The 25,976-nt window shown below is 50.1% G+C and overlaps 2 protein-coding genes across 12 annotated transcripts in view; both read right to left on the bottom strand.

Moving 5' to 3' along the window:
- Window positions 1-5,625: 5,625 nt before the first annotated feature.
- On the bottom strand, window positions 5,626-8,482 carry Kncn (kinocilin). Its single transcript, XM_075944597.1, has 4 exons — window positions 8,332-8,482; window positions 7,339-7,407; window positions 6,467-6,541; window positions 5,626-5,705 (listed from the first exon to the last, which is right to left on the bottom strand). The coding sequence occupies exons 1-4, from the start codon at window positions 8,480-8,482 to the stop codon at window positions 5,626-5,628; spliced, it is 375 nt and encodes a 124-aa protein (XP_075800712.1).
- A 4,999-nt stretch (window positions 8,483-13,481) lies between these two features.
- Mknk1 (MAPK interacting serine/threonine kinase 1) overlaps window positions 13,482-25,976 on the bottom strand; it is a 40,202-nt gene continuing 27,707 nt past the window's right edge. For 8 of the 11 annotated variants that reach the window (XM_075945821.1, XM_075945815.1, XM_075945813.1 and 5 more), the window contains 7 exons: window positions 25,862-25,966; window positions 22,570-22,625; window positions 19,514-19,609; window positions 17,886-18,080; window positions 17,223-17,387; window positions 16,160-16,203; window positions 13,482-14,801 (listed from right to left, as the gene is read on the bottom strand). In XM_075945821.1, the coding sequence (XP_075801936.1) occupies window positions 14,567-14,801; window positions 16,160-16,203; window positions 17,223-17,387; window positions 17,886-18,080; window positions 19,514-19,609; window positions 22,570-22,625; window positions 25,862-25,966 (896 nt within the window). In that variant the 3' untranslated portion in view covers window positions 13,482-14,566. The remainder of the gene's footprint in view (window positions 14,802-16,159; window positions 16,204-17,222; window positions 17,388-17,885; window positions 18,081-19,513; window positions 19,610-22,569; window positions 22,626-25,861; window positions 25,967-25,976) is intronic. The other 3 variants (XM_075945823.1, XM_075945824.1, XM_075945822.1) reach the window with 2 other exon arrangements.

Here is a 25,976-nt window from a genome sequence, read left to right as displayed (position 1 = left end):
TGTATCTCTAGATGCACCCGGTGCCACGGTGGTGGGGGGGGATGGGTGAGGTGCCTGAGAGCAGTGGCCTCAGGAGAGCTAACGGAGGAGGAAGCTCTGCTCCGTGTGCTCCTACGACGCCCTCCTGTTTACACGCCTCTAGCCAGCAAGCAGCCCCAGAGCTCCTCATGGGCTATTCCACTGCCACTCGCCTACCTGTGAGGTAGGAGTCCCACGTGGAAGGTCCCCACAGGTTTCGTAGGCGTTCATTCTAGCATAGTAGATAGCCCAAGAGACAGGATTCTGCATCAGCCACAGCCCTGTGTCCATTAGACCAACTTTTGTACCCAACCGGGCAACAGTGGCTCTGCTGCCCTGGGTCTTTTGTTTCCTTTTGGTTCTTATGCATTCCTAGTCCCTAGCCAGGGGACAGGTATGGGCAGATGGTCTAGGCCTCTGTCTCCACAACAGCAACTGAGCTACCTGGAGCAACAGGAGGGACAGTTGGCAGGGACTTCACACTGCTGGGCTGGAGCTATCCTCCCTTCATCTCTTCTAAGGCCTTGAGACCAGCTCCACTTTCCCCTCCTCCCTGCCCTATCTTGCCCAGGGCCTGCAGCCCTTTTGGCCCCTTCTCTGTTAGTTCCTTGACTTCTTATCCCCATTGCCCAGTTCCTTCACCTCATTTCAGCTACTCTGCCCCCCACTGTACCCTCCAGGACTCTATCATCCTGTAAGATACTAAGTCATAGCTATTCTGTTATAGCAGTGGAAAATGAACAATGACTTAAGCCCTTTATATGTATTAATTCATTTAATCCCATGACAGTCCTAAGAAGTAAACATATTACAATCCCTTTTTGACAATTAGGAAATACAGATTCACGTTAAGTTAATTATTTAAAGACACAAATCTTGTGGTAATACATGGCAGAGCCTGGTCCAACATTCTTTAAAGCCATGCAATCCCCAGAGTCCTAGCTCTTTGCCATGGTCCTCATGTCTCTGATATTTTCTGTGTCCACCTGTGGCCCACACTGACTTTACTTCAGTGACTCTTGTGATTTTGTCTCATCTCTTTGTTCCGCCAGTGTTGACCAGCAAAGCTCAACCCTGTCTCAGTCCAGCTTCCTGCCTTCTCAAGTCCTCTGAGAAGAAACCCCACTGGGCCACACCAACCAGTATACCTACAACTCCCTTCCTGACCTGAGCTCTCCAGCCCCCTCGGTGGGTCACACCTCCTCCTGGGAACTGTTGCCTGTCCCATCTTCAATCCAACCCAATCATGGTCTTGAGCTAGCAGTCTCCCCGCTTTGTGAATACACGGTCTATTCTCCACAATTCCCTTCCTTCCCAAGGGCATCCACTCCAGTCTGTTCCGGCCTCTCTATTCACAATGCCATCAGTGACCCCCAATAAGCTTAATGAACATCATTCGGCTCTTGGTCTCTGCTATTGAGCCTTCTGAACCCCTGCTTCCTGGGAATACGGCCTCCGTGTATAGGTTTCTTCAATATTGCCTTTTTCCATGAAGGTGGCCCTCCATCACCCTCAGGCTCTCCTTCACACACTTGAAACTCATCTTGGGGCCCTTTAGATCCTCCTGCCAAAGATCCTTCCGGTCTGTTCTTTCTTCTCTTGTTCCACACTTGATCTTGGTCATTCCCCATTCCTCCTCACTGTTAAAACCCTGCTGGACCCCTCCCTCGGCTGCTTGTCTTATCAGCCCAGATTCCTTCAGGTAGCCCTCTGGGTTCTGCTCTTGTGGGAGCTAAGCTCCTCAGGTTCAGAGAGCTGGTCTCCAAGTCAGTTTTGTCCCCAGCTCACTCCCCCAGCTCTACCTTCCTGTGCAGAGGGTGTGCAATTCAATTCAGGCTCCCATAGTCACAGGGGCTTCTTGTGTCCAGGATTGGGGTTCCTCTCTCTTCTCAGTGCTCAGGGGATATTAGAGAAACACATGGGAAGGGAGCATTAGTTGCAGAAGCTGCGGAAGTCTGTCTCCTGGGCTACACTTGTCTCTCTGACTGGGAGTTGCTTTCTCCCAGTTTCTCTCAGCTTTCTCCTCACTTTGGGCATTGGAGAAGGTGTAGAGGGTAGAGGGAAGTTCTAGGGTAGATTCATCTGTTAAGAGCATCGGGGACCAGGGTAGGACAGGGAGTCAAGTCAGCCAGTCTGTGGTGTGTCTCCTGTTCTCCCCTTTCTCTTTTTCACTTTTGTTTTCTCAAGACCAGAGATCCCTGATCCCTTGTCTGGTACCCTCGCAGGATAAGCATCTTCCCCTTTTCTTCAGCAGTCCCTCCAGAGTCCACGCCCACTCCAGCAACCCCCAAATTTCTACAGCTGCACTTGCCTGAAAGGGCGCGTGGACACGCCCCTGTTGTGACCAGGCTTCCCGAGCTAGCGAGCGAGTGAGCGAAGAGAGTTCCAGGGTTCCAGGGGTTGGCCAGCCAACGGTGCAGGCAGGGGCTCCGGGAGGGTTGGCACACCAGGCGAGATCTGTGGTCAGTTCCTCTCTGCTGGGTCGCAGCACAGGCGATGGGCTGGAGGCAGCGACGCCGGTTGGGACAGCAGAACTGGCTATGTATCACAGCAGCCTCTCGCTGGCCGGAGCCCCTTTCCAGCGTGGGCGGCCAAGCTCGCCTGGCTCCCACCCGCTGCCTCCAGCCTACAAGCCTGGAGCGTCCTTCTCGCCTTCGCTCCTTTGGGTGCGTGGTTTGCGAGCACCCCAGCAGCTAATTCCCGCCGCCCACACTGTCTAGGCTGCAGTTTTTCTCACCCTGCGTGGAAACAGTGCAGTTCCTTTCAGGAAGCCCCTGCCTGCAGTCTTTAGCATTTGTGCAGCCCTGGAGAGCCTGGGGCTGGGGAGGGGGCAGGGAGAGTTTTCCCAGGGGCGGGGCTTTTTTCAGCACCCCTTCCCTAATTAGAATCTGCACTAGAAAGGGGTGTGGCTGCATGCCCCTATAGGCATGGGATGAAGGTCCAGTTTGAGGTTGTTGCAGAGAAGCCTGGATAGACACAGAAGAGTGTGGACGGAGGATCACCTATGAATTCATTCACAAATCCACTCAATCTGTCCACATCCCAGGCATCCTTCCTTCTGAGACTGGACCAATGAGGACCTGTCAGCGTCATCCTCCATTTGCAAGCGAACCAGGTCCAAGTTTCCCAGCTTCTTCCTCTGCCCCCTGGAGGCCTGAACCAAGATGGAGCTCTCATTTTTACACCCTTACCTGGAGCGGTTTCCTTCCAGATAGGCCCAGTAAGGACGCAACTTCAAGGGGCTGCCTAGATCAAGTATTGCCCAGCTTTGCTTGGGTACGTGTTCTCAGCACCCGGTCTAACACTGAACTGGCTCAGCCAAGGCTCAGGCCCCAGATGTTGGGAGCGTCTAGAAAGAAGCATTTTCCTTTCAAAGTAGACCCTTGGAAGAGCTGGGTGTCTGGCCACTCCCAGACCCATGCTGACCCACTGGAAGGTTCTGTTGCTGCTCAGAAGTCCTCCCTAAGAACTACCTACCACACTACTGCTTGGCGCCACCTCTTCTCCCAGCAGGCCAGGAGAGAAGGTGTGCTTCACTGGGGGGGGGGGGGACGGCACAGGGGGGACAGGGGGACTGGGAGAGTGGGTACTCCCAGAGAGGTCGCATCTAGACAAGCCATCTGTGCTGGAGAATGGAGGTTTCAGAAGGCCCACAGCAAGGAGAAGGGGAATGGAAGGGCCAGGCTCCCAGAGCGCCCACTCACCTCAGGACTCTGTCAGCTTCTCTAAGGGATGTAGCTCTTGCTTTTGCACGTGATTACTTTTCGAATTTATTCCACAAGGGTCACAAGCTCTTCTCTGGGCCTGACTCCTCAGGCGTTAGGCTTACCATATCCGATTGTAGGGAGATCCCGCCTGGGAGGACCAAATGGAGGGGAGCCACCTTCTCCTCAGTTTAGGATTTATAGCTCCCATTCCCACTCTCCCCCTTTGGGTGTCTCTCTGGAGCACAGAGATAAGACTGAAGGTGGACAGGAGGAAGGGGTTTCTCGTTCATCAGGGAAGCGTGAGTGGTGGTGATGCTGAGGGAAAGGAGGAGGAGAAAACGACAAGGAGCAGACAAAAGGGTGGTGGAGAGAGAGAGAGCTCACCTCTCCTCAGCTAGAGGAGTCAGTCTCTACCCTGATCAGCATTTGTGAAATTCACCCCTTGTGGATGTTGGGCCACTGTTGGCTGGGAGCTGAGCTCTATGGCTAATGCCAAGGAGAGGAGATCTGGCTGCAAAGTTTGACTCTGTAGCTTTTCCGGAGCACTCAATGAGTCCTTTCTCCTGAGATGTTTCTCAGCTGTCCAAGATGGGCTCTCTCACGTGGCCTGTTTTCCAACATCCCCTGTGAGTCTTCTGAGTACCCAACCCCTTGCTATCATGCTCAACATGAAGACACAGGCCAATGCCATTCAAGTGATCAGGTGTCCTTGGAACTATTGGGGCGATGTCAGAGCAGGCTTCTGAGAGGAGTCATTTGTATGGGTCCTGCAAGAATAAGAGTGTTCCCAGCTTGTCTTCTCCTCAAAGCAGGACAATGAGCAGGTGTCTGTGGCAATCAAGCAATATTGCTGTTCCTGGAGAGGCAGCTGTGGAGGGTGGAGCAGATTTCTGTCTGTGTGTGTGCACCTGGGCCTCCCTATCTCAGACCTTACTGTGCATGTGCCATAATGTAGCTCTCCAGGAGAGCCTAGTGGGTAGGGTTTTTTCTTCACTTAATTTAAACCACTAGCATTTGCTAAGGACCTACAGTGTGCCCTGTCCGGTGCTAGGGACTAGGGGGAAAAAACAACATCATTCCTCATATTTAGGTATGCTTGAGAATTGTTTTTTTGAGGCCTAGGGATATTGATGATTGGTAGAGTATTTGCCTAGTGTGTTCAAAACCCTGGGTCCAGTACTTAGAATAAAAAAAATAGAATTGCTAATTTTAGCTAGGCATGATTGAGCACATAAGATCAGCCTAAACCATGAGATTCTGTCTTCAAACAAACAAACACAATTGCTTTTGTGAAAAAGAATCCAAGCCTTCCTGGAGGTACCAAAAGAGAGGGAGACACAGGCTTCTAGAATAGGGTAAGGGGGCATGTAACTATGGGATTCTAAGCTCTATGGCCTTTTAGAGGGAGAAGTGGCGAGAACAGGAGATGCTGGGGGCCGCCTGGAGCCAGGTGCGTCAAAGCCCCGAGTGGAGAAGGACAAGAGCAACAGTGCCAGCCCTCGGCTTAGCTGGAAAGTCACCTTGTCAGTGGTCACCTGTGCTCCTGATATTGACATGACAGTCTCAGCTAGGAGCCCCATCTGAGGTTCCTGTGATCAGCTCTATGGCCAGGATAAAAAACCATTTTTGGCTGTAGTCAGGACCCTGGACCAAATTCCAACAAGAGATGAAAAAGGGAACAAAACTGAGCTGTTGTCCAGAGCGATGAGCCGTGGGGAGAGACTGAAGCCACTGGGGTCTTGCAACAATGCCAGGAGTGAGGGGACCTACTATGAAGGACCTCATTGGAAGAGAAGGAAGGTCCAGTATCCCCGAGGATCATTTCTGGATCTTCTAGTTTGAAGGAGGACCCTGAGATAGGAGTACTGGGGGAGGGGACGGTGGGACAGGAGGCAGGGCCTTAGCTCTCCTCAGTTCCCCGGCCTCCAGGCTTCAGCTTCTCCAGGGTTCTGGTCACAGTGGACAAGCCGCTGCGGGCTCCTGGAGGAGACAGCAGAATGCAGACACCTGAGTTCAGACCCATATTGAGTTGCAGGTCAGAGAGCCCAAAGAGGGTGGGGGTCAGAATGCTCCAGGACCTAGGGCAGAGCTGAGATGGATGGGGAGGTGGGGAATCCTAGGGACCAGGACTCAGGAGCTGATGTTTGGCTTCAGCGCTGGTTCTACTGCCTCCTAGCTGTGATCTTGGATGTGTCATGTAACCTCTCTGTGTCTCAGTTGCCCCATAAAAACAAACAAACAAACAACAAAGTTTACTGTAGCACCTCTCTGTGTGTGGTTGTGAGAACCCAGCTGTTATATTTGTAAAGTGGAATGGGTCATTCTGCTGAGTAAGCACTGGGGGCAGGACACATCAACAGATGGGGCTGGGCTGACTTGGAGACACTCCTCCCTGGGGTTTCCCAGTATGGAACAGAACAGAGTCAGGAAGGGAGAAGATGCCTGGTTATCATTGTCAAGAGCCAGACTCCAGTACTGGGAGCAGAGTGGACAGTAACCAGGGTATAAGGTAGGGGAAGGGAAAGCAGGGGGCCCTGTGTCTCAGTGTCTATGCTGGGCAGGATCGGAAAACCCTAAAGACAAATGAGAGGGCTTGCACACATGGAAGGAAGGTGACCCAACATCACTGCTTCCCCGGGCTGGGTCCCTTTCCTGCCTATGACCCTCAAGGCTCCTCCTGGGACCTATGCAGCTGCCAGTCATAGAGACAACAGCTGGACCCCACAATGTCAGGTACTTACCTTCCTTATTGCCGCTGTGGCTAGACCTCCCCTCCCCATGATCTGGTCCTGAGTTAGGATGGATCCTCAGGTTTCCTGCAGGATGAGAGCACCCCAAATTCCCACTTACTGGGCCATCCCCCAATTCAGCCCAGTTTGAGAAAGGAAGTTCTTCTTGCTGTCTAATCTCCATCAGGGGGGCTGTCTCTGCTCTACTGGAATCCTCCAGGTCTTCCATGTTATCTGGCTGGTTTGGGAAGGGGCAGAAGAAATGAGTTCTTGAAGGGGGTGGCAGTGGCTTTCATTAATTAATTAATAATAAACTAATTAGTTTACTGAGATAGGGTTTCTCTGTGTAGTCCTGGCTGTCCTGGAACACGACATAGATCAGACTGACCTCAAACTCAGAGATCTGCCTGCCTCTGCCTCCCTAGTGCTGGGATTAAAGGCGTGCTGTGCCAGCACGTCCAGCCAGGGGTGACAGGAGGAAACTAGGGCTATGTGGAGCTACAAAGGTCTGAGGGTGTTGGGAGTCTGGATGTAGGTTGTGGAAGATGGGAACTATTAGGAGGTTATGGGACTCAAGAGGAGGTAGAGGCTCTTCTTGGGGTTTGGAGATGAGATTGTCATCTGGAGATCTTGGAGACTTTGGGTAGTGAAAAGACTTCCTGATGTTTTAGCTGTGTCTGCTCAGGCAGCTGGCTGGATTCTGCTACTCTGTAACCATGGTGACTGGCAGACACACACATACACACATACACACACACACACTGATATGCAGCGAGGAGTGCTCTCACACATAGGCATGTTCAGTGACAATCCCTCACAGGTTTGCAGACAAAAGGTATTGCACTGTACTTGTCAGAGTGTCTATGGGGGAGGAAAATGCTCACCTAGCGCAGGTAGGATGTGGTCCAGGTTGAACCGAGCTTTCAGGAAGGGGTAGGCGAAGATGAGGAGCCCTGGGGAGGGATACAGAGAGTGCTGTGGTTAGTGTGAAGTGCAGGATGCTGGGCGTGGGTGGTGATGTAGGTGGGCAGAGGTACAAAGGATGAGGACTGTGGGTGTGTAAATGTGTGTGTGTGTGTGTGTGCATGCGCATGTAGTTCCCCAGGACTCAGACTCAGCCCTTGCTGGGGATTCAGCACTTCTCTGAGGCAGGGTCTGCAGATTATGCAGGCCACTGGTTTGCAGGCTCTTGGTTCCACTCTGCTTAGGTGAAGAGCAGGTTGGTTACTTTCCTTTTGGGCCAGCTGACACCAATATCACTGCTCCCCTTTCCTCTCTAGCTCTCTCCTCTCTCAAGACCTCTATGGTGGCCTTCTAGGCTCCATGGCTGCTCCTTCCCACTCAGACCTGATGTTTAGGAAGCCACAGACTGGGGTCCTCCCAGACCAAGCGTTTCTGGCACTCAGTGTCTGAAGCTATGCCTAGAGGGCCCAGCCTGGAGCTCCAGGTTTTACTGGGACAGTGGGGTGGGGTGAGAGATGGCATTCTCCATCACTGGGCCTGGCCAGACAGACAGACAGAACTGCCACTGACACAGTGGAGGAGAAGAACGTCTTTTGTCTGAGCTGTCCTGTCTTGTAGGCCTCTATCACCCCACTCCAACCAGGCTTATGAATTCTCCCATAAACACGGGATCCCACCAGGTAGCCAGGAAGGTGTGAACACCCAGTTTATGCCCCCCTAGTCTCGGCATGCCCAAAGGAGCTCCAGGCCGGCTTTCCTTCCTGCACGCTGAGACTGCAGTACTTAACAACTTTCTCCCCAACCAATTCCCACTAGCCAATCCTGCCCCCACCCCCATCTCTCATTTACCTCACCAGACCCCTGCTTCCCCAGGAAACCACCTCCCCCTACCTCTCAGGCCAGTGCCTGCTCACCAAGCCCAGCGGCGCCCAGAAAGATACCACCCACAGCAGCAGCAGCCTTGGACACGGAGACACCGATGATGATGCTGCCGGCCACCAGGCCAAGAGCCACACAGGCCAGCTGCAAGCAGTGGAAGTCTCTGGTGCTGATGGGGATGTCCATACAGGTCTTCCCAGGGCTCTGCTTCCAGGCCTCCTGGAAGTCTTGGTCTTCTTGGATGGATGCCTCCTTTTGGAGTGCTACATCCAGGGTGGAAACTTCTGTGCTGTAAGTCTCCGGGCTGCTAACTCTGGGATTTATCTGTAACCTTACCCCACAGCTCTCCTGGGGGCCCTCAGCCTTAGCTTGACCTCAGCACCCCAGCTTACTCCACCTTCGGTGACGGCTGTGATGCTGGCAGCCACTCTTGGGGTTGCCTGGCCACATTGCTACTTTGTTCAGGGTTCTAGGGAGGTGCGTCTACTCCACGGGGTCCATCTCTTATAAGCTACCATCTGGGACCAGAGGGTGCTGGGCCTACATTCTCCTGCTCAAGACTTTTGTTTGTCCCAGCTCTGTGGGCCCTGCTCAGTTGCCTTGGAGCATGGGCCTATTAAAGTTTAAAGAAATGCAAGGTGGGGTTGTGGGGAGGCCTAGGGAACATAAGCTTTCTCAGAGGGGCAGGCAGCAAGGTGATGTGTTATTCATGAGCCTGTAATGTGAGCTTCCCTTTGAGTCCCCAAGGTCCAAGGGGCAGGCAGCCCAGGTTCCACTGTTGGTTCCTGAGCAGGAAGACTGGGCTTGTGGTTTCATATGGTGCTCAGGGGGTAGGGATGTGAGGGGACTCCCGAGTTGCACACCCAAGGCTGGCTGCTGGCCTCTGCCCCTTGGCCTAGTGATGCCTTTAGAGCCCTGTCTGGAGCCATGGGAGTGGGGGTACCCCTTCAAATCTACTCTCTTCCCTGTCCCTCTCATGCTTCTTTTACCATCTTGTCAGCTGCTGGTCCTAGGAGGTCTCAGTCCAAGCCGTGATCTTAAAAAGTCCCGTTTATCTTAGGTAGGCATGGGTACTACCCCATTTTAGCTGCCAATAGGATGGAAGGCTCAGCCCTGGGGATTCCCGGCTGGGAAAGCAGAGGCAGTAAGTAGTGAGTTTGGGTAGGGTTGGACTGAGGAACTGGGCGAGAAGTGTCATGAAGCTGAGACATGGTGGGGAACTCTTAGTGCTGAGTACCTCTGCCCAGCCTGGTTGACCTGGTCAATCTGTTTGGAGGATCCACCTGGCAGCCTGAGCAGTGGTGACCCAATCAGGCCTCATCCTGATCCCTGTCCCTTCCTAGAGCCTAGCTCTAACTCTCATCATTAATTGCATTCCTGGACCTATGCGGACCAGGTATTCCCTGCTCTAACCTGGAGACACTTCTCAAGGTCACATCACCCTGCACAAAATTCCCAGGCTGCCTTTTCATTGCCAGTCTCTTACCACCTGCAGTCTCCACCAGCTTCAGAATCCCCTGCCTCCACTGCTTCTCCCACCTCAAGTCCCCTCTCTTCTTTTTTGTCACCCTGCTGAGCATACGCCTGGCTCTTTCTGCCCAGGGAACCAATCTCTCCTCGTCCCTCAACACCTACATAGACAGCCTTTCCTGAACATGACTGAGCTGCCCTGCCACCCCGCCTGAGGGGCTCCCCCCTCTTCTTCTGCGGACTGTGAACTTTGCAGAATGCCATGATCACAGAGACTGTAGATAGAAGACAGAGCTCTGGGCTAGGCCCTGCACCCCCACCTTGAGACATCAAAGAAGGAGGGCACCAAGTAAACTCCATTCTTACCAAGTCTTCTCTTGCTGTACAATGTAAGGGAGAGGAGCTAAGTCTCAGGATCATCAGCTGGGAGCCTCAGCTGTAGGACCACAAGCATAGATGGGCCCTCAGGCCCCATAAAGATGGTGCCTCTGAAGCCAAGCCATCCCACTGCCTTCTCCCTGTTCCCAAGATAAGGCCAGAGTTTTCCTCTAATTTGGCATCAATTTATATCCCATGTTCTTGTCATTTGTGAAGCATCTCTGAGGGCTAGCTTTAGAAGTTGTTGTCAAGATAAATGGCCACGCGTACATGTTCCCTCAGGAGTCTCAACAGTGTTCCCAATGCCTTGCCTCCCACTCACCCTTAAGTGTTGGCATCACTAGGGGTTAGTCGGGCCAGTACTGGCTCCTCTCAAAGTCCAAGGCTGAGGGTGGCTCTCCCACACTGTCAGCAAGATAAACCTCCTGGGGGCGGGACTGGGCTTCATCACTTGCTTTGTCTTGCATCAGACACCTGTACAGGTACCTCAGGCCTGAGGCAGGGGTGCCTTGCCCTGTGAATTTCAGATTCAAGAACACCCTGATCTTACATTTCTGTGTTTTGTTTGGTGTTTGGCAATGTGGATGTAACAGGGAGATGGCTCCGTCAGTAAATCGCTTGTCGTACAAGCATGAGAACTTGAGTCTGATTCCAGGATAAGCATTAAAAGCTGGGCTGGTGACACGCACTTATAATTCCATGGCTGTGCAGGGCACAGAGAGTTAGGTCCCTGAAGTTCACTGGGCAGCCAATCTAGTTGAATTAGTAAGTCTCAGGTGCCCACGAGAACCTTTGTTTCAAAAAATAAAACACAAAACAAAACCCTGAGATGGATGGCCCTTGAGTAGTAACACCTGAAGTTGATCTCTGGCTCCTCCATGCATGCAAGCATATGTGCACATGCACATGTCTGTGATGCACACACACACACACACACACATACACACACACATGGAGAGGGAGGCTCTCCTATCTTTCTTCAGTGTATGCTAGACAGTCCCTGAGGAAAACACATGCTGATCCCTGAGAGATCTGCTTGGAGTTAGAGATGAGTTCAATGGAGCTGTCCATGGGAGATGGAGAGTTCCTAGCCCTTCCAAGTACCAGAGTCCTCCTCATGGGATAGGAGTTATCCTGGAGCCACAAACTCAGAGCACAACTAAGCCATGGCACATCTAGGTCCCATGATAGCATCTCCCAGGGAGGCAATGCCTGGGAGGGTGTCTGCCTACAGAGGTGTCTGACTATGCAAGGTGTCAGTCTACACCCTTTCTGTTTCAGAAGTGCCAAGTCTAAGTGTGGGTTGAGTGTGTGGAGGGAGAGTGGTTGAGCAAGCCCCAGCTTGGTTTGGTACTATTTATTTTCCATGAAGGGTGAGAACCCTGGTACAGAGTGTGATTAATCTACTAGTCCCCTGGGGGACGGGCAGCTTTCTTGGATGGTTCAGAAGCTGAAGTCAGGGAAGCAGCTTCCAAGGCAACTGCTACCATGGAAACAAGAATGTCAGCTCTGTGGGGACCTTGCTCCTAGGGTCCTTCCAGACCTGAAGCTGCTGAAGTAGTTGGCATGAAACCAATGCAAGCTGTCAGAGGAGCTGGGTCTGGCGAGGGGCAGTGGACTAGGAAGCAGAAGAGACCCCGGAGTTCAAGCAGGTGGACACATGGAAGCCCAAAGACTTGATTATCTTATGACCAGAGCTCCCAGGGTCCAATTGAACTAGAACTGGGGCTAGACCAATGTCCTCTAGCTGGATTTGAGAAATGAAGCCCGATATCTGAGATATCTAGGACTGGAACCAGTTCTCTTCTCCCAAGATAGAGTATCTGCCAGAGGAAGTTGATAGTGCCGAGACATGAACGTCAACAGCCTCCATCAGCTCCTTGAAGCTGGCTCCTGAAGACTATAGCCCAGTGTGACCTCTAGAGCTGGAAGGCTGGCTATTACCACTCCAAGCTGCAATGCCTGGACCAGGCTCCACTATCCAGAGCTCCCTCAGAGCATCCACTATACCTGTCTGTCTAGCAGAACCAGGACATCCAAGGTACCCCAGTGAGTGATGGTACAGATAGGACTAGAACCCAGGACCTCCAGCTTCTAAAAGTAGGTTCTTCCTTGGCACTATGGCTGCCCCCCCCAGGCACCCCAGCAGAGTGCTGGGAGAGCAGCCTCTCAAAATAAGACTCTCAGGAGCCAGAGGTCTGACTCAAAGTCAGATCAATCTTTAACCACACAGGGGGCTCTCAGAGGGCTCCCTGGGCAAAGAAGAGGACAGCTTCTCTCCAGCCTTGGTGTTGTAGCTTTATTACTTCCCAGAAGACAGGACAAGTATAACCAAGATGACCTTCTGGATGCATCTGGAATGTGTCACCCTTTATTACTCCGTAGCTCTTATAGCTTGCTGAGCTAAACACCACTGCCCCACATTTAGAGCTAAGAAACAGACTAAGTCATTTGTCCAGGAAACAGAGCCATGAGTGGCTGAGCTGGGACCTGGACCAAAGCAGCAAAGCTTTAGGTCCTAAGCCGCTCTGGAAGGAACTCAAGTCCCACCATCCATCCCTAGCTATAAGGCTCTGGGCATCTACTTTTACTTTGCCTGTTTTTCACGTCCAGTGGGATAAAATAATAGTATGTACCCACAGGACAGCTGTGCAAATGTAATGTCCATAAACTGTTTGGAATGGACCTACTACTTAATAAATGTACAATAGCTAGCAAAACCGAAGCTCAAATAGTCTTATTTAAAGAGCTGTCCAAGGGAGAGGGCCACCACAATGTACAGACGTCCATACTATGGGATATTGGTAGCCCATGACCTGAGCTCTGATCCCATTCAGATTCCTCTTGACACCTCCTTGGGGAGTTAAAAAGGTCCTTCCCACCTAGCTCTCTCTAGTCTGTCTGTGGCTGGGAGGTACCATTTCTCTTTGTCATCAACTCTGGTAGGACAAGTGCAGTCCTGGGCATAGAGCAGGTCCTCAATAAAGGCATAGTAATGCTTTAAACAGGAGAAATACGGCTTTTCGTGGGTGGGTACCGGGTCATCTATTACAGCTCCTTTGGAAGTCCGCTTATGTGATAGCTACTGACCCATCACAACCTCTTGACATACAGCCCTTAAAAAGCAGAGCCATTTATTGTAGAAGCGGTGTTTGATGGATTTCATTTCCTCATCTACAAACAGAGAAGCAAAGGTCCCCATCTCACCTTGTGGATCCAATGTGCTATTATATTTGGGAGTCTTTCCTGTAACCTCACTAGGCTCGGCCCCGATCCTGGAAGCCTGCCTCCTCTTCAAGTCTATAGTTGAAAAAAGGACCACCAAGGCTGCCACAGATGGAATTTTAAATTATTTATTAAAACAAGCACAAGTTATAAAAATTTTGATGACTGTGGTTGACTAATGTGTGTGTCACATATGCAAATCTGTTTTATGTGACTCCACGGCGTATCTGACAATGGCTGCACCTCTGTGTCTGAGGAAGTGGGTACAGCATTCCTCAGAGGAGGGCAGCAAGGCTGCTGTGACCTCGCTTCATCTCAGACGCAGCAGTCTAACTGCTCTGGGTTTGTGCCCATTGCCACAAAAGACCTGGGAGAAGGCATCAGCAGACGAAGACACCGTCTCTAAAATGTTCGCCATAGTAACAGCTTCAAATCTGCTGGGACTGCGGGAAGAGGGGGTTAAAACCTAAACGCATGGATATCCTGCTTGGGGAAGTCCATGGGCTAGCAGTAGATGTTTGGAGTTCTATGACTGCTAAAAGAACATGGTTAAAATAGCAAACATACTTTTAAAAAAGAGAAATAATACTGACTCTAGCAGCAATCCCAAACGTGGAAGAGGATGATAAATGAGGAATACATTTCGGTCACGGCAAAGAAAGATTATGTGCTTCTCTGTGCTACAGACTGGAAGACTGATCTGGCTCCCTGCCCTTCCTGAATTGAGGGGACGGGCTTCGCTCAGCCAGGGAGAGGACGCCTGTAGGACAGAGGAAGGTGGGAGGACGGCCAGAAGGTGACAGTGCCGGAAGAGGTACGTGTGTCGGCAGCCTCTGTCAGCTCCTGGAAGCTTGGCTCCCTGAAGGCTGCAGCCCCAGCAGCCCCCACCGCCAGCTGGATCCGGGATCTGCATACTGGGAGCACTTGGAGCCCCGCGAAGAGACGCTGGTGCTGCAGGCGATTATGCAAAGTGACAAGAGAGCGCTTTCCTTTCCGAAGACAACCCCTCTGGAAGAGGCTTTTCCTCTGAGGACCCAAGGGAAATGGGGGATGGGTGGGAATCCGTGGAGCCTTTGTGGACAGAAAAGGTTCGCCCGGAGCTGCAGCTTAGATCCCTCTCTGCCTGCTTCATACTTTGACCTCACAGGTTTCCAGGGGCATCGTCTGGACAGGCCTACAGGATGTGCCTGCAATGGTTCAGAGCCCCATGGGTGTTGAACATGGGTTTGCATCTCCACTTCGTCCAGCCTGGGCCAGGGCTCGCCTTCGTGCCAGGCGAGATTTGGAAGGAGGGGACAGCTTCATGGAGCAGAGGCCCTCAGCAAGGGCCTCGGGTTCCTCAGCCAGTTCGTTCTCCTCATGCTGAGACAGCTGGCGGTTAAGGGCAATGGCCTCAGCTGCGAAGAGCGTCAGGTCCATGGTGCTGCTGTTTCTGTAGGGCCAGGAAAGGCATGGGGAAGAGAGCAGCGGGATTGAGATCAGGCAGGCTCGCGGATGTACCCACCCACAGCTGGGCCCTACAGTCCAGTATGTTTTCCTGGGTCAGCTGCTCTCTCCAAAGCATCTTTGCCTGGGCTTGAAAACTTGCTTGACTAAGATGAGAATGGCCTTTGAGCCTTATGGGCGGGACAGCCAGGACAAATGGCCTCTTTTCAGAGCACCCACCTCCAAGTTCTACTGTGGTCTCAGCTCTTCCCAAGCCAAGATGCTGGACTGATCTCCCTTTCTCCCAGGATGGGGGCTCTGGTACAGGGCCTGTGTTATTTATCTCTGTGCTCCTAGAACCCAGCCCAGGACTAGCATCTGCCGGACACTTTGGGTCTGTTAAATAATCATCTTAGAGGGACCCGGGGTTTGACACTTTGGAGGCATCTGTAGCAGCATCAGTCAGGTGGGAATGCCAGCTGGGTGGAAGAAGCCTGGGGTGAACTAAGGGAGACTCTTCTGGGCAGTTCCTAGGAGCTGCAGTGGTCCAGAGCCCCATGGATGCTGAACGTGGGTTTGCATGAGGCTGGGTCCCTGACGGGGTTCCTGTCTAGCTTAGCTCCAGCTCTATGGGCAGAGCTTGGTAGGGATTTATCTACAGCTGCAATGGGGACTGGAAAACTTAAATCTGTTGTGAAGACTATGGCTATAGCACTGTCTCCCACTGCATGGCATTACAGTTGCGGACGCGTGCACATGACTCTATCACCCAGGGTCATCTCTGAGGTTTGTACATGATGAAATTGTATTTCTCTTTTCTGCTTTTAGTGCTGGGGACTGAAGTCAGGGCCTTGTAGATGCTCTAAGCTCATGTGCTACCCCTGGACTACACCCTCAGATTTAAGGAACTACATTTCTCTCACTGCATTTCTCAGGATGGACCCTGGTCTTTGAGCTACAAATGACTATGTATGAAATACCGCTAGTACCACATTGGACATGTGGCAAACATTTAAGACATTATCATTCCTGTGTGCCTAACAGTATATGTGACAACCTGTCCCTCTGCTTCACAGTGGCCCTGACCTCCCTCTCCTTTTGCCAGTGCTAGGAGCAAGAACCCTCCGAGAGAATGATCCACAGATAAGGACCATCTTTGGAGTGTAAATGGTAATTCACAGCCACACTCAAGTGGGTAGAAAACAGAAGTTTTCTTGCAAGGAGAGACTGAGATGAATCTGAGAGAGGGATCTCTGTGGAGATTGTCGAGAGAAGGAGGAGAATGATCAGAGAGCTCTCTGGAGAGGGGATCAGAGGGGAAAGTCAAGGCCGAGGTGGAGGACAGTGGGTAAGATGAGTATTTACCTCTGGAGGACTTGCGGCGTGGGGAGTCCCCTTTCTGGAGCTTGCTAGAATGGGAAGGACAGATTGTGGGTGATGCTGCTCCCACCTTCCAAGAGTTGCCCCCACCCAGGCCAGCAGAGGGGCAGGTTACTCTAGGTGCTTGGCCCAGCACAGGGGTTTGGCTATGCTGGCCGCAGGGTTAGGGAAAGCAAGGAAGGTATACTCTGAAGTTGCAGCTGACTCTGCAGACAGCCCTCCTTCCTGTTAAAAGTCTTACTAGGCCCCTAAGACTCAGTTCAAAGGTCACTTTCCCTGCCATTCTCCCACCCTTGCTGCTTTGTGCCCCTAGCATTTTCTACAGCACCCACCAAACTATTCTACGTCTTCCTCTCTCCACTGGAGGCTGAGACAGGCCTGCGCCTTCCTGTCTCTGTACTGCTTGGCTCTGATGAGCTGTGGATGGACATTAGCTACTGAGTCACCCTGACGTCACTCTGGGATGGCAATGCTTGCCTCCTTCCAGTGGCAGGGTGATAGAGGCTGGTTAGGGTCTTGTGGATCAAGGACACAGATTTCTTGGAGAGGAAAAGATCAGGTATTGTGACTAACCATGAAGGATTTAGTGTTTTATTGAGAACTTGGTTCCTGAACTCATGGAAACCACCACCACTTGTCTTTTAGGCCCCTGTACCCTGACCCTCACTGCAAGGAGAATCACATGATCCCTGGGTGCAGCCACACAAGCTTCCCTCTGGGTGCTCTTAGCTAACACAATTTTATACCACAGACCCTGAATGGCAACTCCAGACTTCCTCTGGGATGGGTCCCTCTGCTAAGAGAGGGATCCATGTGTCAAATCCTCAGAGGACTTTAGGGTTTGGTCAGTGGCCAAGGTTAGAGACAAATATTTGGCACACTAAGGGGCTAAGCCAGGATTCAGCTCTTTCTACCATACAGTGACTGAAGCTTCTGTCTCACCTATCCCCCAGCCTGGGACAGCCACACTGTCTGGGGTGACAGCTTCCTTGTGACACCTCCGATAGGCCAGCAGAGATCTCATGCTACCCATCCTGTGGTCACTCACCCCTTGTACCCACGGGTGCTGCAGAACTTGGGCAGCGCTGAGTCTTTGCTTCGCATCTCGAACCAGGAGTTTAGAGATGAGGTCTTTGGCCTCACTGGAGATATGAGCCCAGTCCTTGTCAGGAAACTCATATTTGCCCTCCTGGATGCTCTCAAACAGCTTGTTCTAGGCACAGAGAATTCCTTCTGAGGTCACATTGGCCAGGGATGGGCAGAATATGCTGCCGCTGATCTGGTCACCTGGCTCCAACTCTGCTAAAAGTATTGCTTATGGTTTTAGAATGCCACAGACAGAGACTCCTTCCTAAATTTCCCCTAGAACCCCAAGTAACACCTACTACCTTGGAAGGCCAAAATAGTTATGCTACATGGGAAGCCACCACTATGTATATGCGGTAGTTTCATACCCATGTGTCTTGGTCTGTGCTTGTCCTACCTACAGTTCTTGTGTCTTCCCCTAAGCCAGACATACTAGAGTTTGTTCAGGTCTGCCATTCTCAACAACCCTCCCCCAGAATGTTAGCACTCTATTTTACCTCTGGCTTCCCTACCAGAAGAGGGCACCAAAGCCCCTCTGAGATGGGACAATCCTACCCTAAGCCTGTCTGGCACCCCACCATCACGCTGACCCCCCCATTCCCAGTGAGGCCCAGGCAGCACTTACCTGGCACACCCTGCATACCTCTCCCCGGTCCCAGCCACAGTCAGCCCCACAATGACCTACAAAGGGGGGGTAGCCACTCAGCATGATGTAGAGGACCACACCCAGGCTCCACAGGTCACAGCGCTTGTCATAGAAAGTGGCCTCGTCCCTAAAGACCTCCACCACCTCAGGTGCCATATATTCTGCAGAGCCACACTGTAGGGTAAGGGCATGGGAAGAGGAGATGGCAAAGAGAGAGGGGTAAGTTCATGGGTGAGCAGATGGCAAAATGCAGAACATAATTTAAGCAAGAGGACAGAGATGGAGCCACAGACAGGTCCTTGGGAAAGCTGCAGGACTCACCAGTATCCCAAGGACACAAATAGAAACTTCATCCCACAGCTCACATGGCCAACTCCAAGTTACTGTCTTGTGCTCTTGGGTGTTTCTCCAGTGGCCCCAGGTAAGGAGCTCCAGGAGAGCCCTGCCTACCTCCTCTCTCTATAAAGCATACCCTGCATACACTTAAATATATGAATGGCACTGGAGGGGATCTGTGAGATTTGCCTCTGTCCTGCAGGGAGTTTTTTTTTCCAAGCGACTCTTGTCCATCTTTTCACTAGCTTAGAGGAATGAAACTTCAGAGGCCATCAAATCTTGAAGGTCTCTAATGAAATGTCCGCTCTCCCTGCCCTTTAGGAAGGTAAGGACAGACAGAGGTACGGCTGCGGCAGTCTCAGGCTAGGATCATCCCAGGCCTTGAGCGGAAGACTGCCGAGACGAATTAAACCATGCATTTTGCTTCCCCCTCATTGCTTCAGGCTCACCTCCTCCTCCCTACCCCTCGACCCCACCACTCCTAACTAATTTGATTAGAAGATGGTAAGTGCTCTCAGGAACAGATAACATTTTCTGTTACTGGCAATTAGAGTTAATGAATTCCAGAACAAGGGAGTGCCATATGTTGGATGCCAACATGGAAACATTCCTAATAACACTGCTTGGAATGAGACACAATATAAGCATATTTAAAGGCAAGTCTTTTTTTTTTCCAAAGAAGGCTATTAGGAAAACTCACTGATGAAGCATGCAAATCTCAAAAGAATCATCCTAATTACAGCATATTAAGGATGTGGGAGAGATGTCTTCCGGAGAAGCAGCTCCCAACGCTACCATTTGAAACGCGAAGGGGGAGAAACAACAGGACAAGAGATCTTCTGTGCAGATGGCCTGGGACCTCAGTTTCCCCACAGAGTGAGTTGTGTACTTTCCTGGATGGGATGATTGTTTCTACCCTCTACTGCAAGGGGGGTGCACAGAGTTCAGCAGGGAAAAGGGGCTTACAGGCTCTCCACAGCCCCTATTCAGTACGGCAAGCTGTGCAGTGTCTGTTTTCACTTGGGGCAAGAGATAGGATGCAGTCTATTTGCGGAGACAATGGCTCTCCTTTGGCAGAGGGGACCCACCCCAAGTGAAAGTTCCAATGGCAGTCTCATTAGCAACTGGGTGGGAGGGTCTGAGAGCCGAACGGCCACTTAAGCCTGAGCAGACCACCTCGATTTCCTTCCCTAGCCTACTCAGAGTGTCACAGACTCGGCTGCTCCTCCACACATACAGTAGCAGAGGCACAGGGGACTAGGTATACGTACTGGAGTGGTCAGCTCTGGTGTAGTTATGGGTGTACAGGAGTTGTTCAGTTTCACCCCACTGCCCAAATCAAAGTCACAAATTTTCACCGGAGACACCTGCAGAGGAAGACAGAACCCAGGGGCTGTCATAAGAAGCTGGAGGTCATGGGGACAGCAGCACAGCTACCAGAGGCTTGGCTGTCAACGGCACCTGCTCTTTCTGCCAGGCTATATTTGCTGTCCTCGGGTTAGCGAGGCTCCTTTCCCTTACACTCTTAGTTCCTAAGGGAGAGGGAGCTCAACTAAATGGGGTTAAGATGGCTGTGAGCTCACTGTGATTCTCTTACTCCTCTCTCTTTTTTCATCTAGCCTCCTCCCGTCCTCCTTTCCTACCTCCCCTTTCCTCATGACAGGGTCTCTCTACATAGCCTGGCTGACCTCACAGAGATCCACCTACCTCTTTTTCCTGAGTGCTGGAATTAAAGGTGTGCATCACACTTCCCTTCTAGCAATTCCTAAATTACAGCCTAGTGGCATCAATTATAAACACCATTACTACCATCGGTTTCCAAAATTCTTCCATCCTTCCAAGTGGGGACTAAACTCTAGCAATTCCTGGCCATTTTGACCCCCTGCTCAGGCAACTCTAGCCTACTTCTGCCTTGATGAATTGGCCTGTTTTAGATATTTCACATAACCAGAACATACATATTTGTGTCTGGACTCCTTTCCCTTTGCATAATGTTTTCACTGTTGTTGTTTGGGCAGTGCCGGGAATAGAAGCTAGGTTAGTACTCTCCCACTGCCGTATCTCCAGTCCTGGCATAAGCATTTTCAAGATTGACATATGTTATTATAACAGGTATCAGAACTTCATTCCGACACGGTGTTTCTAGGCTTGGCCTTTGGATGGCCTGCCAAACCATTCGCCACATTTCAAAGCACCAGCAATATATGAAGATTTCAACTTGCCCATATTCTCACCACCAATCATTGTCTATTATAAGAATATGGCCGTCCTAGTAGGCACAGAGTGGTGTCTGTTGCTTTGATCTGTACTTCACTAACAACTAAGGATGCAGAACACTTTTCTATGTGCTTGCTAGTTACCTGCAAATCTTCTCAGAGTAAAGTCCACTTCCTCAAGCCCTTTGACATTTCAGAATTGAGTTGCTACTCCATTGTCGAGTTTTAGGAGGCCTTTATATATTTTGGAGTTAAACCTTTATCAAGTAAATTACTTTCAAATATTTTCTCCCATTATTTGTTATCCTTTCCATTTCTTGATAATGCCTTCTGACATTTAGCCTCTCTTAAAATTTAGTTTTTTTCAACCATAAAAGGGGCAATAAACATGTACCACAGAGAACAAATGAAACAAAGGGGCTGAAAACACCTTGTAGTCAGAGGCAGTAATGGGAAGTTCTGCGTACCCGTGCAGCTCTAGGGTCAGGTTACCTTAGTGTTTGTCCAGGCTTCTCCATTTGCCATGGACGACCATCTTAAGGTGTTTTATAAACACTAAGTAAGCACAGATGCCTTGCACAATATGAATATTTGAGATGTTAACTATTATTAATGATCATAATAGTGATAACATTATGAAGGTGTATTGATGTGGGAGGTGATGTATGCTCTGACTATGCTTTATTGCCATTGGTTAGTAAAGAAGCTGCTTTCAGCCAATGGCTTAACAGAATATAGTCAGGCTGAAAGAGATATATAGGGAGGACAAGCAGAGCCAGAGAGAAGTCATGTAGCCACGCTGGAGACAGACATCAGATGCCAGATGGAACTTTATCCGGTAAGCCACAGCCATGTGGCGATACACAGATTAATGGAGGTGGGATAGTTTAGGATACAAGAACTAGCTAAAAATATGCTTAAGTTATTGGCCAAACAGTATTACAAATAATATAGTTTCTATGTGATTATTTTGAGTCAGGGTGGTTGTGAAACAAAAGAGCGGTTTCCCCCAACAGTATATGCCAGAACCACTGACAGGAAGTCACAGTCAAAGAAAAATTTTTTTTTAAAGACAGATTTTATGCAGCTGTGGCTGTCCTGGAACTCACTATGTAGGTCAGGCTGGCTTTGAACTCATGGAGATCTGCTTGCCTCTGTCCAGAGTGCTGGGATTAAAGGCGTGCATTACCACAACCAGCAGAAGTCACAAAATTTTACTTGCACTAATACATTAGCATCCCAGCAAAGAAGTGTGTTATGGACTGAGTTGCACATTCCCTTCCAGCCACCTTTTAGCCATGAGCTAAGCTTTAGCACTCAAATTGTTCCTGCAGAAGTACATGCATGCACACACATGAAGCTGTGAATGTGGACTACTGGTCTACCAACCTCTTCTAACACAGAATTTGTTAAATTCATATACTCTTACAGAAATGCAAACACTTTCATTTACTAGTAGATGGGCTAAGGTAATGTTTATATAGGGTGCACTGTTCATCATAAGCATTGATGTTTTACTAGTAGATGGGCTAAGGTAATGTTTATATAGGGTGCACTGTTCATTGTAAGCATTGATGTTTTACTATTAATGACCACCTCTGGAGACAGAAATAGAAACAAACTCTTATCAAGAAGAGTTCCTAATTATTAGTTCTAATAGTGGACACCAACAGGCATAATACCACACCATAATTAGCATTTATGAGTATAGACACGGCCATATAAAAGGACGCTTTTCAGTTGTCCCTGACTCACACAACTACTCTGAAGCACTGAGAGAGGAAATATTAATGTTGTGCAAGGCTCATATACTCCATGAGCTCACAGCCTGAAGCCAATTATAAAGACGGTAAGATCAAAAAGACTACTTGAATTTTTGGGGGGGGGGTCATTTCAGATAAAGTCTCATTTAGTAGCTGAGCTGGCTTTGAACTCATGGTGACTCTCTTGTTTCAGCCTTCTGAGTGCTGGGATTGCGGGTATAAGCTGCTACATCTTGCTGGAATGTGGGAACATTACATATTAGGTACAACATTCTCAACCCTACATTGAGGCCGAGAGGCATTTCTGAACAACATGGACAGTAACATCCCAAACCAGGTCCTCAGTACCTTTTCTGGAGATTCACACAGTATATTTTCTGGCTTCAGATCACGGTGAGCAATGCCTGGAATGACAAACAGCAAAGAAGGGGTTAACACATGCACATAATTATCAAACATTCCACACACAATTAATTTTTTCCAAATGCTGTTGTTCGCAGATTAATTCCCAATTATGGTACATTAAAAAATCAACGAGCTGCAGGAGGAGGCAGTACCCAGAGACACAGACAGAAAGTGCAGGATTCTGCGAGTTCTTCTGAAGTGGCAGCTTTAGAAGTCTGGCAGGGATAAGAAGCGCTAAATGAATCCCAGCCAGCCTACTTTCCCACTGCAGAGACGACCACGAGTTCTTACTGTGCCACCGGACACGGAGCACAGCAGACAGCCCTGCAGATGGCAAGGCTTGGGACAGTGATGCAGAAATAATTAGTGCCTTGTTTCAGAGTATCTTGGGGGCCTGGACGGCTCTACCTCATTTCTTCTTGTGCAACTGATTTTAGAAAAAGATTCCTCCAATGTGACTCCTGGGATGCTCAGAGGACCAAGCGTTAGCCTGCAATTCTCCCAAGGCTTCTCATGGTTCCTTCTTACCTGCATGGCATGGCATGTCTGTGGCTGTCCTGTCTGCAGCAAAGCTTTGACAGAGCATGCTGCTCTCCAGAGACAGACACCCCAATGCTTGGGCCAGACCTCCTGCAGAGGCCTGCAGACAGTGGCTGACCCATGATGGGGTTAAATTTTTGCTGAAATGGATAAGAAGGCACCTGGGGAAAACCATCTTCTAGCCACAGAAAGGAACAGAGTCAACATGAAGCCATGTTTCTGGCAGAGAAAACAGAATTCTCCCCTCCCTCCCTCCACAGCACACACAGCACTGAGACACAAGACCGGGAAGACTGAACAAGAGTCAGACAGCTTCTGAGGCCTGGGAAGCAGCTAAAGAGAGAGCGAGGGGAAAGTGAACCGCCATACTCAAACTCCCTGGATGATCAGCTTCTCCAGCAACCTCCCAATTCCCTATAACAGGCCAGGCCCAGGCTTCAGAAGTCACTTCATAGAGAGGAAACAGCTGAGCTCCAGCAAGCTAAGTAACTTCATCAGTCACCTAATTGAATGAGAACCCAGAGCAACTCAGGCCGGCCTGCACAAATTGAGTCAGGCTACTGCTCACTGCACTAAAAGTGAAGTATATTTTCTATTATGGCAAGTGCTCCCACAGAAGATCACAAGCCGCACACGGAGCCTTCCTCTCCAAATAGGTGCCCGTGGTCCATCTGTGCCCCAGCCCGAGAACTCAGGGAGCCGGGCTGTAATAATGGACCTGCCTGAGTGAACGCGCCAGCCATCCAGCTGCTCCGGTTCATTTCCCAGAGGTTAAGCTGCAGTATGCCCAGTATTTAAAAGTAGGGAACTTGTTTCGTGGCTGACCCATTCTTGCCCAATTCATCTTTCCGGCATGAAGTTATTTAGAAAACAGCCAAGTTCAGCTGGAAATCGTTTTTCATCCCCTCCAACCTCTAGTCCATGGGCAGCGTGCCAACTAGACGGTAACAGGCACTTCGGAACTCCTAAGACACCACTGGCCTCTGTTCCCGTTAGTGCATTTTTGTAAATAAATAAATAAAAAATAAAACTGCCTTTGCCCCTCCCCCAAGGTATGCTCCTGTGAAAAGTGTGACCCAGTTTTGCAATCTGCAGAGGCAGCTTGGGGAGCAGTTGTAAATCTTTGTCAGGCAGGTGTTACCTGCATGCATCCCAGCTTTCAGAAACAGAGCCCCTTCCATTCATCACGCCGCACAAAGTACAGACATCCCTTTCTAGGAATTTTCAGCTCAGGTACAAAGCCAGGCTCCAGCATGGGCACCAGCAGTTTGCAGATCACTTTCAGCCACCGAGGAACCAGGAGGAGCCAATGAACCTGAACGTCTGCTCCCCTGCCACACCTGGATGCGCTCTATGTCAGACGCAGAGTAGAAGGCATGGATGGCATGCCACAGCTGGGCCTGAGTCCTCACAGCACAGCTGTGCAGGGAGTAGTGCTAACTCACAATTTGCTCCACCTCCATTCCCCTGCCCAAACCAGGCACAAAGCTTTACTTCAAGGAAAGTAATTTTAGAAATAAAAACTCTTTATGTCCAGTGAGAGAGGGTAGAGGAGGAGAAGTAACATCCAACAAAGGACTACTCTGTGCCAGAGGCCACGTACACGACACTGCTATGAGCCTTTATTATATATGAATTTGTGTATATAGCTGTGTGCATTCTTCTGTATGTGCTGTGTATATATGCACGTACATGACAAGAACTGTGCACAATGATCCCATTGCTATACACGGGTATAGTTCCTAATCTGTGTGCACACATATGCCCACAAGACACAAAGAAGATACACACAAATACATAAATGAATTCATCTAATACATAACAAGTGTAATGTGTCAACCACCATGGAGGACACTGTCATCTCTCCTAGTCCTTACCATAACACCACAGGTGGGTGTGACCACTGAAGGAACACAAGAGTGTTACCAGAGGGTAACTCAGTTTTCTATGGCATTAAAAATGTATTTAATGGTCTAATGGACTTATGGACATGTGGAAATATTTAATTCACTACAGAAGGTCTTAAATTATCATATGCACAAGACTACCTATACCCTACCAGGTCAACTTGAAAGAGAGATACAGGTGATATGCTTTAAAAGAAGAAAAGGAACGATGCTAAAATGTTCACATGGCAATGGGCCATTCGTTTATGAGTTTTACATTATTTGCAAGGAAAAGGAGGGGCTGGAGAGATGGCTCCATGGTTAAGTGTGTTAATCATTCTTCCAGAGGACCCAAATGTGGATCCCAGCACCCACAGCAGGCATCTTGTAACCACCTGTAAGCCCAGCTCCAGGGAGGTCTGATGCCTTTGGCCTCCTAGTGTACCAACCCTCACTTGCATATACCACCACACAGACACACATGCATAACTAAAAAAAATAATTTTAAAAAAGAAAAGAAACATCACTTACATAGAACAACGGCGCACCACCCCACACATGCTATGGGGGTGTGGAATCTGTCTTCTCCCTTCTTTTCCTGTACCTCTGTCTTGCCACGTTACCATCTCCCATCTTCCACAGCAAACCCTAGAGACATGTCACTTCCCCTTACTAAGTGCACAAGTTTGAATCTTGAAGAACCAACTGTGCTACCTGTAGACAGGTCCCCTGCCAGGACTGTGACCTCTACCTTGGTACCTAGAGGCTGCCAGCCCAACCTGCCCACCCAAGGCAAAGGTTTCCGTCACCTTTACTATGCAGGAAGTCAAGGGCAGTGGCAACGTCCCGCACCACTCTGCTGGCTTCTAGCTCATTGAAGTGCTTCCGCTTCTGGATGTGCGCCAGGATGGAGCCTGGCGGGGA

The sequence above is a fragment of the Microtus pennsylvanicus genome, chromosome 13 (assembly GCF_037038515.1).
Source record: "Microtus pennsylvanicus isolate mMicPen1 chromosome 13, mMicPen1.hap1, whole genome shotgun sequence".
Classification (NCBI taxonomy): domain Eukaryota; kingdom Metazoa; phylum Chordata; class Mammalia; order Rodentia; family Cricetidae; genus Microtus; species Microtus pennsylvanicus.
The sequence above is the reverse complement of the archived record's forward strand: the minus strand, read 5'-3'. Positions and strand labels throughout refer to the sequence as shown.

What these genes read in the sequence shown, in the direction of transcription:
- Kncn (XM_075944597.1), bottom strand. Translation starts at nt 8,482, where the DNA reads ATGGACATCCCCATCAGCACCAGAGACTTCCACTGCTTGCAGCTGGCC. An exon ending in CCACATCCTACCTGCGCTAG is followed by an intron (nt 6,542 to 7,338) that starts GTGAGCATTTTC and finishes CTCATCCTGCAG; the next exon opens with GAAACCTGAGGATCCATCCT. An exon ending in CCACAGCGGCAATAAGGAAG is followed by an intron (nt 5,706 to 6,466) that starts GTAAGTACCTGA and finishes TGTCTCCTCCAG; the next exon opens with GAGCCCGCAGCGGCTTGTCC.